We start from the raw sequence: 17,717 nt of genomic DNA, 5'->3' as shown, positions 1-17,717 counted from the left end.
ATTTTATTATTCACTATTATTTTATAATTTCCTTAAGAGGCTCATTTTAGACCCCAAAAGTCATGGAGGATGGAATCCTATGATATAGGAGATCAAGTTGTTCAGTCTTTCAATCAAAAGTAGGACATTTTTACTTGACATCCTAGGTTACCTGTAAATCCTAGAAGTAAAGGTTCTAACATGAGACTTTTGTATGTTATCTAGGATTACAAATTTTACCCTAGACTAGCTATCAATCATTTAGATTTAGATATATTGAAAATATAAAAGCTTATGATTATACATACCTTGTGTTTACATACCTCTGATTTTGATAGCCCATTAGACTTGTTGTAGTGACAGTACTTACATGATTTATTTTTCCATATGCCAGACTTCGGATAGTCTTCAAATAAATTCTTTTGCTTTAGCAAATCCTCCTTTCGTTGCCTTCAAATGCATGACTAGAGTTGTTAGGGCTACTATAATCTCAGGGTACGTTGAAGAGGCTTTTAGACTTATGATAACTCAGTCCATTGTTTCTTCAATGAGTGGAAAACATAATGTATTGTTTTGACCTTGCACATATCAATGGCCGTAGCAATGCTTCCTTATATCAGTGCTTCGATCATACATCACTAAGCCCAAATTTTTCTTATCAAGATATATCAAAATGCATCACTTGTTATATCAAACTGCCTACTGAGGTTTGCACTGAACTTATATTGCACTTGTTTCTGAGGTTACACGAAATCATCACTGCCATTGACCAAACTTCTTTACTGTGACATATTGGAACCCGTCATTGAGACATTTGAACCTTCTCCTTCCTCTTCAAGATGTCTTGAACTAGCTCACTGTAATCTTAGTTTTGTTAGCTCAAAAATGTCCATTTTGATTTTGACATTATCTTCTAGACAAATGCAAACAGAACCTTTCATTGAGGATGTTTCAAAGATGTATAAGTGGTCTTCAAATTGCCTTTGACCTTGACCATAACTCTGATACCATGTTGAGAATTCCATAGAGTGGCATTTAAATGATTTCTCTTATTATGATATTAACTTGTGATGTTTTGATTATTATTATTAGATCCTTTTAATTATCTTTTCTTATCATCAAAATTAATGCCAAGCAACAAATAGAAGAGAACACAAGATGTAGGCAAGTTGCTAAAGCAAAACCCCACTCTAGAGGAAAACCCGATCAAAATTCTTCCTTCAATAGATTCAAGATGAGACGACCAAGACCCTTACTAGACTAGAGACTTCCTCCATCAAGTCATCAGTGTTTGATCTTCCTTTCACTTATCATTGTGTTAAGACCAAACTGTGTTTGCACTGAGACATCATCATTGTAATACCACCAAGACCTTATTATTGTAAGAGCACAAACTGATGTCATTGTGATACTACCGAACTGAAGTCATTATGATGGCTCTGAACTGAGGTCATTGTGGTGTCACGGAACTGAAATGGCACCCAAACTGTGAGACTGAAGTAGCACCAAGTCACTGTGACATAACACAGAAATTGTGGTTATTGTGGAAGCATCGAACTATGGTAACATCGAACCTGTAGTAGCACCGAACTGTGGTTATTGTGGAAACACCGAAATCCTCAGAGCTCTTCCTTGTAATGCCACTGAAACATCATCTCTGATATCACCGCAATCTTTTGAAATCTTAGCTTTTGTTGTGTCACCGAAATATTTCTTCTAAATTGTTGTCTGAACTTGTGATTTAAGTGAAGGCCTTTAGGCTTGTATATATAGTTGTCTCTATGTAATACACTGACATGATTGCTTGAGTCGGTGTGTCTCCATTTTATGGTTAGGCCAACTTGAGTTCATTGAGCAAAGCTGACATGATGGTGATTCTTTTGAGGTCATCTTGAAGGAGACTTGATGGAGGAGACTTTGACCAAACAAACATATGATTTTGACCCAAAGAAATAATCCTAAAGCCTACAATGGAGGCTTGACCTATAATGATTGACCCAAGCATGAAACCCATGCTTTAATAAATCAATTAAAAATTCATTTTTCTTTCTTTTGACAAATATATGACATTTGACTTCAAGTACAATTATGAAGACCGAACCTAGTAACATTCTTCAACATATAATTCACTTAGGGAGAAAGTCCTCAATGAGGAGTTTGAATGTGTCAAGGCATAGTTGGAGAGCATTAAAAACTCATGGAAGACCACTAAGTGCACAATTATGTCAGATGGGTGGACAGATCAAAGGGGTAGAACAATCATCAACTTTATTGTTGATTGCTCTAAAGCAACCATGTTCCTAAAGTCCATTGATGCATGGAGGACACAGATATCGCAGTGAGGAGTTTTTGGTATCATGATAACCTCCCATTTAACTATGCAAAGTCACCTTTCTTTCAACCCATGGTAGATGCAATTTCACGTGTCACCCCTGGCTACAAAGCACCTTCTTATAATTCACTTGGGGAGAAAGTCCTTAATGAGGAGTTTGAATGTGTCAAGGCACAGTTGGAGAGCATTAAAAACTCATGGAAGACCACTGGGTGCACAATTATGCCAGAAGGGTGGACAGATCAAAGGGGTAGAACAATCATCAACTTTATTGGTGTTTTCTCTAAAGGAACCATGTTCCTCATGGAGGAGACAAATATGGCAGTGAGGAGGTTTTGGCAATCATGATATCCTCTCATTTAACTATGCAAAGTCACCTTTCTTTCAACCCATGGTAGATGCAATTGCATGTGTCGGCCCTAGCTACTTTATTGGTGCTTTCTTTAAAGGAACCATGTTCCTAAAGTCCATTGATGCATTTTCACATGTAAAGCATGCAAATCTGATTTTTTCGATGTTGTCAGAGGTTGTGGAGGAAGTTGGGGTAAAAAATAGTTGTCCAATTAATCACAGATAATGTTGCAAATTACGTGGCAGTTGAAATAATGCTAACCAAAAAATATCCTATCAAATTTTAGAGCCCATGTGTTGCCCATTGCATAGTCCTGATCTTGGAGAACATCAGGAAGTCATCGTGGGTACAAGATGTTGTTGCAAAGTGCAAACAAATAACCAAATAATTTTATAACCATGCTTGGGCGTTGAGTCTTATGAGAGTATTCACGGAGGGTGAGCTCATTTGACCTACTATCACACAGTTTACCACTAATTTATTCTCCCTCCAAAACCTTTTGAATGAGTACCAAGCTTTGAGACAGATATTTTGTAGCCAACAATGGCTATTTTGGAAAGCTAGCACAAAATCAGATGCCACAACTATGAAGGTGTCTCTCTTCAAAAAGGACTTGTGGGAGAAAATCACTGAGGTTATTAGCTTAACTGATTCACTTGTGAAAGCCATGAGGATCACAGATGGAGATAAGCCTCCAATGGGCTACATTTATGGGGGCATGGACAAGGCCAAAGAGGCCATCAAAGCATTTTATTGGGGAGATTAACCTAAATATCTTCCTATATAGGAAATCATGGGTTCCAAGTGGGGCAGGAAGCGACATTCGTCATTGCACGCAATGGGAGCATATCTGAATCTAAGCATATTATATAATGAGGCATCTCATACTTAAAAAGATCCTGAGGTGATGAGAGGGTCATAATACATCCCGAGCCAAAAATTCAAGACAAAATTAGTTTGCAACAAGACATGTACAAGGAAACATTTGGCATGTTTGGATTTCACCTCATCCATACAGCTCAAACACAAGAAAATGTTGTGTAAAATTCAATTTTTAAAATCTATAAAAAAATTAAGTTTGGCATTACAATTTGCAACACTCTAAATGTTTTTGTTGTTTTTTACAACCAATTGGTGGATAGACTGTGGCACTAAGGCACCAAAATTGCAAGAATTTGCAATTAGAGTTCTAAGCCAACCTTGCAATGCTTCAAGATGTGAGCGCAATTGGTTTGTGTTTGAGCACATCCATAGCAAAAGTGTAGCAAGTTGGAGCATGGGCATTTGCAGATGCAAGTCTACATCCATTACAACCTTCAGTTGCTAACTAAACAAATGTGTCCAAAGGATTTAGAATTGTATTGGATGACACTGGTCTAGAGTCTGAATGAGTTGTGGAAGAGTTACCTACTGATGACTTGAGTTGGTCAGATGAGGAGACACACGATCCCTGTGGTCTTCCATTTTCTCAAATGGAAACTCCAAACAGACCTTCCCCACAATTGTTATTTCAGCCCACAAATGTTGGCACTAGCTCCTTGAAGGCTTATTTTAGGCATCCTCGTGTTGATGCATAAGACATGACATTGCACATGGAGACATTGTCTACTTCTGATTTTCTAATTATGTTATGACTCATGGAGAATTTGCAAGTTGCTACCATATGTAATTTTGTTTATGAAATCATTTTTCAATTTTGGCTTTAAAAATTTGAATACAAATATCAATTGTGTTATGTTATATGATCATATTTTATAAGATGATGTTATGAATTCTTATGTAAACCATAGTTCTATAACTTGTATAACTTGTATGTGTTGGAAACGCCATTAATTTATCTTTTATGCAAAAACAATGAGATGCTTTTATTTTCCGAGTCTTTCCCGAGTCAGCAAGTGATATGCCGACGGAGTATTTGCTCAATATGAGTTGTTCAACATTGATCCATGCTAAATGCTCAAAACAAACAAGCATAAGCACCCTTAAAGTACCTTTTGAATAATGGCCCACCTTCATCCAAGTGTTAATGTCGAATGGTGAGAGGCATAACGCTGATGCAAGTTTGTAGAGGCACATGGCACATTAACGTCTAATGGTAGCTGGCAGGGGCTAGTGGCTGTCTGACTTACCGGCTTCAAATGTAGGAAAAATTCTTACTATGGGGTTACCCATTTTGGTGGATAACAAGGACAATGAGAAAAATTATCCCAGTGCATAATCTAAAGAAAATTTATCCCATGCATGAACCAGAGCTAGCAGCAATCGTACAAGTGTACAAATGTGAAAACATTATCTCTAAGCTGCCAATTTGAACTCAGAAATAACATTGTATGATAATCTGATTTTATTATTATATATTTTTTCATATCTTTTTTATTTATAACGTGGAAAATCAGAGCCATGGGCTTGTAAGGATCATTTTTGGGGCCCATCATGAATCCCACTAAGGATCAAAACTGAAAATTCCATATTTTAAGGTATTAAAATGTTGGTTGGAGTATCGAAAATTTTACAGTTTAAATTTTACCATAATTTACCTGACTCGCCAAGGTTTCTTCACTTCAAGATAAGTATGGATCCTTAAAAAAAAAGTTTTCCTGGAGCACATCAGTTCAAGAAGCATTTTTTTCAAGTAGCAGTAGATTTACATCTTAGCATTCCAAATGTAATTTGTATAAAGTACACGAGGCATTCGTGAACAAAAGTTCTGCATCATATTTTAAAATTATGTCCAGTCATGTGTTGCCCTTTCCCTTCACAAAATTTTTGCCAACCGAGTAGCTGAAGCAAGACTGAAAGTGAAGCCTAACTGCCCGCTTATCATATACATGTCATGGATATCTCAGAAAAAAAATGTTCTCAACGCAGGTTGCATTATAAAAATATTAAGTACTGTAAACGTTGGATCAGCTACATTTGCTTCAATGTTTTGTTTTGAATACTGCGAAGGCAGCAACAAATTTCATTCACATCGCATACAGAGACGACATAACAACACTAACCATCATGATGTCAACCAATATTCATATCATTAGTGTTGCTAATGGTTTTGCTGGACTAAAGTTTTCTAGTACGATCATGTGACACTGGAAACATATCGCCCATCTGTCAAGCAAGGGAATCAGTTAGTGATTCATGTGTTTGCAAGCAAATTATCGGCAATGATAATACATAAAAAGAGTAAACGCTTCCAAGATTTAAGATTAAGAACCAAGGTAACAAACAGAATAACAATAAACAATGTGCACTCAATGCTCATAACAGCATTACCTGTAATGGTGTCAACCAATATTCATATCATTAGTGTTGCTTTTGCTGGACCAAAGTTTTATGGTACGATCATGTGACACAGTGGCAATATATTGCCCATCTGTCAAGCCAGACAGTCAGTCAGTGAATAATATGTTTGCAAGCAAATTAATTAATAATGACAAAACATAAAAAAGGCACTTCCAATATTTATAATTTAGAAGCAATGTAACAAACAGAATAAAATACACCATATGCAACCCAGGAGGTGTCGACCAGTTGGTTTGAGTGGGGTTTAGTCCCCACCAGGTCCCAGGTTCAAAACTCGTGGAGAGGGGTTGACGATGGAAGACACTTTTGGGGGAATTAAACTAGCCCAAGGGGTGCCCAAGATCAACCAAGCTTTACACAATTTTGGTAATAGTAACCTACTGTGTCTAGATCAATTTTCCATCCAACAGACAAGCTGGCCCTGGCCAAGGTTCAGTCTAGTTACAACAAAAAAGTAATACACAATGTACAAGATGTTAATCTGTTGTCAAACCTAAATGCTAGAAAAGAACACTAGAGAAACCATTCAAATACAGAGATAGAAAAAACAAAAAAAGGAACTCATTTAAAACATTGCAGACTACAACAGTGAAACCAGTTCACTAAGATTCCAGTAGACACTGGATATTCTTAAGCAGAAAAAAGAGAGTGCTCGCCTTACATCTTCAATCAAATTTGTGAAAAGTTAAATAAGAATGGTCTTAGAACCAAAGTTGTCCTCTAAAATAAATAACTGAAACCTACTTATCACAAAAGAGTTTGTTTAACATGAAGAAACAGATTAAAATAATTAAAATCAATGGATTCTTTTGCACGTGTAAATCTGAACATTGGGAGAGAGTGCTGGCCTTACATCTCCAATCCAATTTGTGAAGACTTAAGTAAGAATAGACTTGGAACCAAAGTTGTCCTCTAAAGTAAATAAGTGCAACCTACTTATCACAAAAGAGTTTGATTAACGTGGAGAAACAGATTAAAATAATTAAAATCAATTACTTCTTTTGCACGTGTAAATCTGAACACTGGGGTCCAATACTAGGTTCCTCAGTAGAGATGCTTCCACCATGAACACTATCTAGGCAGCATACATTAACAAGTAGAGACGCTTCCACCATGAAAACTATGTAGGCAGCATAGCTTAATAATTCAAAAACACTCACAATAAGACGTTTCTTGAGTAAATGTACATTAGCCATGTTTGATAGTACACTAAGGTAAAAAACAAGCACAAAACAATATAGCAGTTATAAAACGTGAAGGATCAAATAGACAGAAACAATCATCACAGAGTCAGCAAGAAGAACTTCTAACTTACTAACAAAGAAGAGAAGCCTTCTCATAAAACTACATGACCACAAAGATACATCATAATTTTTTCAATTTTGCGAGAGGACAAACTCAATGTTGACAATATCGTTGTCATTACTGAAAAGGGCAGGGGGAGACTACAGATGTCCAAGATAAAGATTGCAAGATGAAGATTGTTGGAAATATTTTTTGGATACCCAGTTTATTTGATGCCCACTTTGGATACCCTATATTTGAAGGTCTTCTTACTCTAAAGACCTAGCTCAAATGGGAGCATAGGAAATATGGTTGAAAATCTTATTCCGACACATTTTCAACTAAGTATATGGCACTCCCTCTAACTCCATAGGAATGAGGAGATATGAAAGATTCTATCAAGTTGGCCCATCCAATAAGTAAAGATGGCCTAGCCACTTTTATAAGTCGGCCCCATAAATGAATACAGAAACACTATAAATAAAGGATAGATGAGTGCATTTGAAGACCATCCAAACAAGACATTTGAGGTGTGCAAGAGACGTTGTAGAATACTCTTAGGGTTTTAAAGGTGGAGCAAAAATGTGACTTATGGAGTGAACAAGTTAGTTTGGCATTTTCACTATAATTTATTTTTTGAGATGTTTCAGACTATGAAATCATAAGGAGACAAAGGCGAGATTTCTAGGTACCTGTAATAAAAATTTACTTTGGTTCATTATAATTTCAAAGATATGCCCTATTTCCGCAAAATCTAACAAGCCTTGGACAGGGAAACCCTACAAGATATAAACTAGACCAAGAGACAACAATGGGGTAGTGGTCCACTATCACCATAGCCAAAACCCTCTGTTTTTTACAAATTTTCACCAATGGGAGGAATCCCAATTTATGCTAAGGTCACCTAAGATAGATGTTCTAGGTATGATGTTTGAGATGACTTGACTAGATTTTACACACAAAAGACACAAAAATGGCTCAAGGCTCCAATTGGAGGCAATTCGCATTTTATCTAGAGACCTAGGACTACAAGCACAAGACCTAGGGTCTGAGTAAATTTGTTTAGTGTTGGAATATCCAAAAGTCAAGGCCAAGAGAAAAGGTTTCCAATGGTATATACTAGCAAGATCAAGACTCATGAAACCTTGAAGAAGCCCCTAAGTTGAAGCAATACAAAACTAGGGTTTCCCACCTAGGGCAAACAATTAAGGCAACAAGTTTATGGATGAAATTGAAGTAAATTCCCACCAAAAGCGAAAATATTGTGGCAAATACTATATTTTTGAGGTTTAGGCTCTCCAATCCCCAAAACTCGCCTTGCCTAGGGATTCACACCAAGTCCTATTTTGCAAGCTTGGCCTTAAATGGGTTGAAATTAGAGAGAAAAAAAAATGGAATAAAAGAGTGTTTGATCACCAGCTATATGGACCAGTCCCTTGTTCCTTGGGTAATTGGAGTCTGATGTGATAGATTTGCCAAAAAATTTACTAAGGCCAAAATCTTGATGCCCTACCACCAAACCCTTGAACAATTCCCTATCCAATGGAAATCATTTTTTCATGGGAGAGCTAATGAAATATCACCACTAGGACATTCAATTCACATGTTATGTATGAGTAATGCATGCAATAGTTCATCTAGATAGCATTCAATTTATTTTCAATAATTAGGGCACAATAGCATAAACTAGAACCAACAACATTTCGCAAATTAGACAAAAAAATAGATATTCAGCAATAATAGCACTTACAAGATACATGCAAAAAGATTCCATCATTGATTCCAAAGAATAGCTCCAAAGAAAAACGTTTTAGCTCCAAATGTCAAAGTGCATCAATATATCCGAATTTATCCCAAGAAAAGAAGGCCGAAAACAGCTCAAGAGGCTGAAATCCAAGTGATGTGATGATGAATGACAAGAAGTATCCCTCCTCTATTTATATGAGGAGACCAAATTCTATTTTAACCTACTAGCCCCCTAAAAATCATAAAATAATGTGCTAATGCAAGCTAGGTCACAAGCTGACCTAGTAGCTCATGTAATAAACTCAAAATAACCCACATGTGTGAGCTGAAATGATGATAATGTTGATGCCATGCTAGCATAAGCCTCTTCTAGGAAAGCGTTGAGGGTCAAGGGTGTCCTGAAGTGTGTAGAAGCTCTCTAAAATCGCCTTCTAGGGGTTGGCCCCTAAGTATCTCTCAATCTCCTTCTGTGAATCCCAATTTTGACTTTGGGGCACAAAATTGGTCTCATGGGTCTCCAAGTGGCCAAAATCCCTATCTCTGCTCCAATGTTGAGGGCTCTTAAGGTGCTACTAGCCCTCCCATGTCTCAATGCATGAGACCATCCTCATATGGGCCTTGGATTAGTTTCCATCCCATCTGATCCGTGCTAAGTTAGTTGGGAGCACGCTAATCCAACTGCATCATCCCATAAAAGTAAACAATGCGGGGCAAAGTGTTGGAACGTTGTGGGTGTTTGAGGTGCCCAAAGATGCAAGTGATGGTCTACAATTGTCTGGAGTCCCATGGCTCTCAATGCCTCACCTTTGGTTGTCAATATGTCCCTCTGGAGGATCTATACCCCAATTAAGTTACCTAGACTTATAAATGGAACCATCTACCAATTACACACAATATCCAGTGCTACAACTTTCACCATTAGGTACATTTAGTCACTATCGCATCTAAGTGAAACAAGCTTGAAAGTAATGGACAAATTAACCTTTCATACAAGGCTTCACCTCCAAAAGAGTGGCTTTGGTCCCATAATGTTGTTACCTTCCTATGTAGGAGTGGTTAATAAAAGATCCTATTAGGTGCTCTCAATACCCAAGGGGAAGTGACATGTCCTTGCTCCACCCTTCAATCGATAGGTTCCATGTGAATAATGACGGAACAAAGGGGAGAAGACTTCATGGCCAAGTGCCATGGTTAGAGGGACCAACCTAATGGGGATCTGTTGATTTTGGGTAGCATCGGATGTGCTCTAGCTCCAAAACTTTGAAGGGCTAGAATACATGAGATCACCAAGACCCAGAAATCGTTTGGAGAAATTCCACCCAGATGAGTTATTAAAATAACTAATATTTTTAATGGGTTCCTAAGTCTAAACTTAGGAAAATAAAAATATTAATGGGTACTAATAAAGATAAGGGTGAGAAGCTTCTAAGAAACAAGGATCAAATCTGTTTTAATCTTAGTCGTTGATTAGAGACTTAATCTTGGTCATTGATTCATCAACAAGAAAAGTATAAGAGAAGACTTGAGGATCATTTGCAGACACACTAGCGGATACTCAGTATCCCAAGGAAAATTGATTGTCAAAGACAAGGAGATCGATTTCACAGGGAGAGTTACAGGGTGGAGGAAGAGGAGGGCATCAGCAGCAGTCAATCACTGAGGAGGAGGTGACGCAGGGGTATTGAGAGACAGCACAGAGGGAAGACGCAGTCCTCATGCAGGCTGACGCAAAGGGACACAGAAGCACGCAGAGTGACGCAGAAGTGGGAGAAGAGTCTCCAGGGTGTCAGAAAGTTTCCAGGAAAGGGATGAACCTTGTCTCAGGAGTTTTCTCTCAGTAGTGTCTCAATTTCTCTATAAAATCATTCCTTGTAAAGCGATTATCATTGAAGATTAATAAAACCCTTATCTGCTACACCGGTTTTCCCACAATGGGTTTTCCGGGGACAATTGTCCAAAAACAACTATGTTGATGTGATTGGTTCTTGTGCTTGTTATTTTCTCTATGTAACTATGTGATAACTGCAGTATAATTTATTTTAATATTCGTTGAAGGGATTTCGTAAATAACTTATTGTGAGAAATAAGTAAGTGAAATAAATCAGTGACTGCAGTAGAATTTCGGGTTAGAAATTTTCACATGGTATCAAAGCAGAGATCCGGCAACAGGAGAGAAGAATTGGCTATGGGTCAAGAGCATGATGCAGAGGCATCAACTCAAAGGGACTCACACAAATTTCCAGAAGAAAGCACGAGGAACATGGATCATGATTATTCTATGTTAGCTTCCAGACTGGAAGAAGAAGTCGCTTGCCTAGCAAGCTCTGCCTCCTCTGAGGTTTGGTATATAGATAGTGGAGCTTCCTGGCATATGACAGGAATTCGAGAATGTTTTTCAAATTATCAGGAAGAAAGGATGAATTTTCAGATCACCATGGGAAATAAGGCAAAGTGTACCCCCATAGGAAGAGGTATTGTAGTCTTTCAAACCGAAGCAGGAGAGCGGCTTCGAGCAACCAATGTGCTGCATGTGCTAGGATTGGGGATGAACTTACTCTCTGTATCTCAACTTCAAAACAAGGGCTATGACGTTTTCTTCATTAAGGAGAAAGTATATGTCAAACACCCAAGTTGGAAAAGGAAGGCCCAGATTGGAATCAGAAGTAACAGGTTGTATAGATTACAGCTAGAATCTCCAATGGCACTGATAGGCAGCAATGGAGATAAAGATTTGAATGAACTATGGCACAGGAGGATGGGACACTTACACCATGGGGCTCTGAGAATTCTCAGGAAAACAATATCAGGAGTTCCAGAATTAAGTACTGAACGAGATGATGTATGCAGAGGGTGTGCTCTAGGCAAGTATGCCAAAGCAACGTTTTCCAGAAGTAACAATAGAGCTCAGAGTGTTCTAGGATTGATACACTCAGACATCTGCGAACCTATGTCCACAAAAGCTCTTAGTGGTGCCGAATACTTCGTCACCTTCATCGATCACCATTCCAGGAAGACTTGGATCTACTTTCTCAAAACAATGGATGAGGTTTTTGGTCGATTCAAAGAGTTCAAGGCTCTAGTAGAGAATCTGACAGGAAAGAAGATAAAAGTGTTGCGCTCAGAGAATGGTGGACAGTACGTTGACAAGGACTTCAACGATTTTTGCGCTAGGGAAGGCATCATAACACAGTGGATAGCTCCCTACATTCCCGAGCATAATGGAGTAGCAAAAAGGAAAAACAGGACTATTGTGGAAGCAACTAGGGCGATGTTGTATGATCAGAATATGCCCAAATTCCTGTGCACAGAAGCATGCAACACAGTAGTTTATGTCCAGAACAGGACTCCACACAGGGCATTGGGCAAAATCACTTTGGAAAGGGTCTTCACCGAGAAGACCCCTGAAGTCAGTCATTTCAGGATATTTGGGAGTTTGGCATATTGTCATATACCCGAAGAAAAGAGAGAAATTAGATCAAACTACTGAGAAAGGATATCTTGTGGGATATAGCGAGAATGCTAAGGCATATAGAGTATCTTCCAGGGAGTAGGAAGGTAGTAGTTCGGCGAGATGTAAAGTTCATCGAGGATAGAGCTTTCAGGAAATACCAAGCAATGCCTTCCAAGGAGCAGTCAAAAGACGATCCGTTGGTCCAACCACTTCGACCGGCAGAAACTTGTTAATTTTAGGTATGTTCTATGCTAAGAGCAATTTATTTCAATTTTTCATTTTAGTTCAATGACAATATTCAAATTTGCAATCACATCAGCATGATAGTAAAGTGCGGATAGAACATAAACATTAGAAAACAAGCCAAGACAAGAGGACACAAGATGTGGCGCCAGCCAGAGACAAACCCCAATGTGGGGAAACCCTTGATCAAATCTTCTTATATTCTTCAATAGTTCAGCAGAGAGAGAGATAGTACATATACATTTGAAGTCAACACTTTAAATTGCCAAGATAGGAGATCAAACATCAGAGATATTCACCATGAAGATGACACAAAGCAACAGATGATAGGCCTAGAGCAGCGTCAACCAAATACCCAGAATACTGAAGCTCTCTTTCTATAAAGCTCTTCCTCCTTTGCAGCTTCACTGATCATGTCAAGGCTGCTAATCTGGCACCGTTTATATGCAGTAAGGACACTAGATAGAGCACAAATGCTATGAGCTACAACACTCTAAACAAACCCCATAGTCCACCTATTGACTGCATCTTGCCTGCACACACTTGCTCCAACGATACATGGCCTTATAGGGTCTAAATGCAGCACTTAGAGGCCTCCAACTGCTGGCTATGGCCTGTGGCCTAGCCCAGCAGTTGACTGTAATATTGTCCCTTCATATAGTGACCCAATCAGTGTTTATGCAGCAACCCTATAGCTCCTCATTGGATACTTTTGCCTAGCATATCATACCCAAACAATACAGAAATGGCCATGCTGTCAGCTACAGCAATGTGGTATTATCCCAACAGCTAGGTGACTATGCAAGGCTTTCTTTTGGAAAGCAACCAGCTGTTAGTACTGCCTGTGACCATCCTCCTGAGGCTGTTGATCATCCTCTAACCTTGAAACAACTTGTAAGGGTTTCTTAGAACAGTCACCCTTAACTGTTGATTGAGGCCTTTGAATCACCCTTCACTGTGGATTAAGGTCACCTCTTTTTGACAACGTTTAGGACTTATAACTATGCCTTGATCTTGTTGAGGACAACAGTTAGGGCATCTCCCTTTAGCCCTGCGTTTAGACTTCTTCCTAACTGTTCGTAGGGCTTCCTTATGATAGTGAAATACATCTCCCTTTTTGTCTGCGGCCAAATCTCCTCACTGCTCTTCCAGCGTATAGAAATCTTCTCCTAGAGTCTTCATTATGACAGTGTATTAGGACATTTAAGGATTGCGGATTAGGCACTGCATAGACACCAGATCAAGGCTCTCTTTTGCTTTGTTTGAGGGTCTCTTGTGACAGCAAATTAGGTTCCCTTCATGACCTGCGGCTAGGGCATTAGGGACAGTGTATGAGGGCTTTTCCTTCAGCTGTGTGAAGGCCTCTTTTACTGTGGCTAGGGCTTCCTCTAAGACTCCTTAGATTTGCGTTGAAGCTCCCTTAGACTAAAGAGCCTTTTCTTGACTGCGTTGAAGGCTAACACTTCACTGCCTTTCTTGACTGCAGCTAGGGCACGTCTAAGACTCCTCCTTTAGGACTACGTAGAAGGCATCACCTTTAGACCTCTCCTTCCACCAAAAACCCAAACAAGTGGAGAGTGAGATCACAAGAGATGATTGTAAAATGACTTGAAGACGTCTCTTATTTATGGTGAAACGTTGAGGACGACAAGTGGTGGTAATTTGGTCGCTGGCCGACCTTGACAAATTGTTCCATAACACACATAAATTCATATCTCCATGAATACATGTTGGAATCGGATGATCTTTAGATCAATCCTACACGTCTCGACGAGAGGAATCCAAGAAAAATATTAGCTGCCATAAATAAGTAGACCCACATGGAGTTTGGCCCTAGTTGCCAATTTTAACAGTCCCTCTCAACTAGGGAGAACTCCATCTGTTAATCCATCTGCCAGACTGTACTATCTTTGCCATCAACGCAATGCCCTGCACTGCTCTACTCTACTGAACTATGAAGAAGAAGAAGTGATCGAGAATGTATCATACCATTCTCTACTGACCCGAAGTCAATGCCATATAAACAAAGTGTCTCATACCACTCTTACTGATCCGAAATCAGTTCCAAATAAAGAGAGTGTCTCATACCACTCTTACAGATCCAAAATCTGTTCCAAATAAAGCGAGTGCATCATACCACTCTTACTGACACGAAGTCAGTTCCAATTGATCCCAGATCAATATCATCCTAACATACGGAGTATAGTACTACATGATGTGTCCATCAGTAGTACTATGGTCCCTATCCTCATTTCCCTGCTCATTGGCCAAATGAGAGGTACTTCCCATGAGTCCCAGCTGCATGGGTAGGATGTCCAAGCAAGAGAAGGATGAACAACTCATCCTGCCTACATGTCGCCATGGGGTATCCCAGGGGAAGGTTGAACCACTCACCCTGTACACAACAAATCACTAGGGAAAGACTGAACCACTCACCCTATGATTGTGTCTCAGCAAGAGAAGGATGAACCACTCATCTTGCATACACAGCAAGCCACCGGGGGAAGGTTGAACCACTCACCATATGGTTGCTCATCACTCCAAGAAGTACCCCCAAGCCCCATGGAGCTCCCAGAGCTCAATGTCCATATTATACTGGACTTTCCGAAGAGAGTCTCTCCACAACTCCTAGTCGTTCTCACAAAGTCAAGAATTTGACCTTTGCCAGGGTCTTCATCTCAATATCGGCGACCTGCACATCAGTCCCAAAGTGATGGAGCCTTCTTGCTCCTCTTTGTACCATCTCCCAGATAAAGTGGTACTTGATGTATATATGCTTGAAGCGATCACAAAACACGAGATTCCTCAATAATTGAATCCCACTCTGGTTGTCACAGAAGATCACGATGGTATCCAACATGTGTCCAAATAGCTCACAAAAGAGCTTCCACAGCCAGAAAGCTTCACAGGAGGTCATACTCTCAGCGGTGTATTCGGCCTCAACAGTTCTCAAAACAATCGTCTTCTGCTTCCTGCTCATCCAGGATATCGAAGCAGAACCCAAAGAGAACCAGCACCCAGAAGTGCTCTTGCGATCCTCCACAATGCCTACCTAATCAGCATCAGAATAATCATGCGGCCTCACATCTTCGGCAGTGTCTCTCAGACCATGAGTGATTGTGCCCTGAAGATATCTCAAAAGATTCTTGGCACCAATCCAGTGAGGCTCAACCATATATGAGCTCAACATGCTAACTACAAAACAAATATCCGGATGGGAGTTTACCAAGAACATCAATGCTACTATGAGTAGATAAAACTCAAAGGCATTTCCCAAATCAAGTCCGGTAGCACTACTGCATAACTTCTTAAAGTTAGGCTCCATCGAGGTAGTCACGAGCTTGCAGTTCACCATTTCAAATCCGAAATCCAACTCCCTCTTACTTTTGCAAATGAGAAGGTTTGCACCTGTCAAAAAGAGGTCGTCCACATAAAGTACCAGTATGAGAGGTCCATCATCCACAAACCTTAAAGCAATGGTTTGGATCGACTTCACTCCTAGTGAATCTCAGCTTCATCAGATAGTTATCGATCCTCTCATACCAAACCCGGGGTGCTTTCTTCAAACTATAGAGAGCTTTCTTCAACCTATATACATGAGATTCCAATCATGAATCTCAAACGCCTCAGGTTGTTTCAGATCTGTGGTCTTGCTATTACATGAGGGGAATGGTCCCCTTTGTAAGATTTCCTTTGGTACATCTCAAACATGTACCTTCATGCTCTTCTTTGAATTCAGGCATCCCTGTCACCATCTGTCTCACATCAGGTAGGGCCTCATAATGAAGATGGGCAGACCTCTGGTGTCATAAAAGAGATGTTTCACACGACATTGTCCCCAATGGACTTCCTGCAACTTGATACAAATTGCCAACCCTGAACCCAAGAGTAAATGCATCTTGAAAATTCCTTTTTCAAACACATACCTTTCCATCGATGAATGCCACCTTGAAACCTTTGACTTCCATTGCCGAAATGGACATCAGGTTCTTCTGGAGATCAAGTACATAAAGAACTTCTTGTAAATGAATCACGTTAGCCTCATTCAATTGAAGGGTAGCATTCCCTACAGCCTTTCCGGGATAGGTGGCATCGTCTCGAAGAATAATCTCCATGATCGTCTCCTTCTCTATCAAATTAGAGAGAGCTTCCTTATATCCGATGAAGTGCCTTGAAGCACTACTATCAATAAGTCAGATTCCCAAAGGGTCCGAAGGAGAAGTAGTGGAGAGGGCCAATACAAGTTAATGCTCCTTTTGCTTTCCTTCTTGAAGAGTCAACCATTTCCTTGATGACCTGCATTCCCTTTTCCTTTGCCATTATACATGTCATTCCTCCGCTCATTGAAGATGCCCCTGGAATGATTGTTATCATCATCAAGTGATGTGTCCCTTTTATTCGGACACTCCCTCGCATAATGGCCAAACTTATTGCAAGCAAGCCATCTACCTTTCCTTCCACCCTTAGTGTACTTATTCTTTGTAGAAGCTGGTGCATTTGATGGAGGCTCAGGGATTTTACCCTTCACGTAATCCAGCACTTCTTACTCTTCCAATGTCAGATTTAGAGACATCTTCCATCCATGATAGACTTTTTACGGAGCTTGACTTAGGCCGAGAAGAGGGATGAGGAACCCATTGAGCCTTTAACCTTGTCCAACTGTCTTTGGTGATTGCTCTTTCACTCTTGCTTGGGCTTTGTCTTCACCTCAGCTCTGATACCATGTTAATTTTAGGTATGTTCTATGCTGAGAGCAATTTACTTCAATTTTTCATTTTAGCTCAATGACAATATTCAAATTTGCAATCATATCAGCATGATAGTAAAGTGCAGATAGAACATAAACATAAACATCAGAAAACAAGCCAAAACAAGAGGACACAAGATGTGCCGCTAGCCAAGGAGAAACCCCAATGTGGGGAAACCCTTGATCAAATCTTCTTATATTCTTCAATAGTTTAACAGAGAGAGAGAGATAGTACATATCCATTTGAAGTCAACATTTTGACTTGCCAAGATAGAGATCAAAT

At 39.5% G+C, this 17,717-nt stretch overlaps 1 protein-coding gene across 1 annotated transcript in view; it reads right to left on the bottom strand.

The window, feature by feature from the left end:
* Positions 1-5,274: 5,274 nt before the first annotated feature.
* LIS (WD-40 repeat family protein / small nuclear ribonucleoprotein Prp4p-like protein) overlaps positions 5,275-17,717 on the bottom strand; it is a 171,850-nt gene continuing 159,407 nt past the window's right edge. The window contains exons 6-7 of the mRNA XM_089396242.1: positions 5,934-6,033; positions 5,275-5,768 (exon numbers count right to left, since the gene is read on the bottom strand). Of these exons, the coding sequence (XP_089252368.1) occupies positions 5,945-6,033 (89 nt within the window). The 3' untranslated portion in view covers positions 5,275-5,768; positions 5,934-5,944. The remainder of the gene's footprint in view (positions 5,769-5,933; positions 6,034-17,717) is intronic.

Source organism: Pinus tabuliformis, chromosome 1_2, assembly GCF_031772625.1.
Source record: "Pinus tabuliformis cultivar Carrire ecotype Pingquan chromosome 1_2, CPIR1, whole genome shotgun sequence".
In the NCBI taxonomy this organism is placed as follows: Eukaryota; Viridiplantae; Streptophyta; class Pinopsida; order Pinales; family Pinaceae; genus Pinus; species Pinus tabuliformis.
The sequence above is the reverse complement of the archived record's forward strand: the minus strand, read 5'-3'. Positions and strand labels throughout refer to the sequence as shown.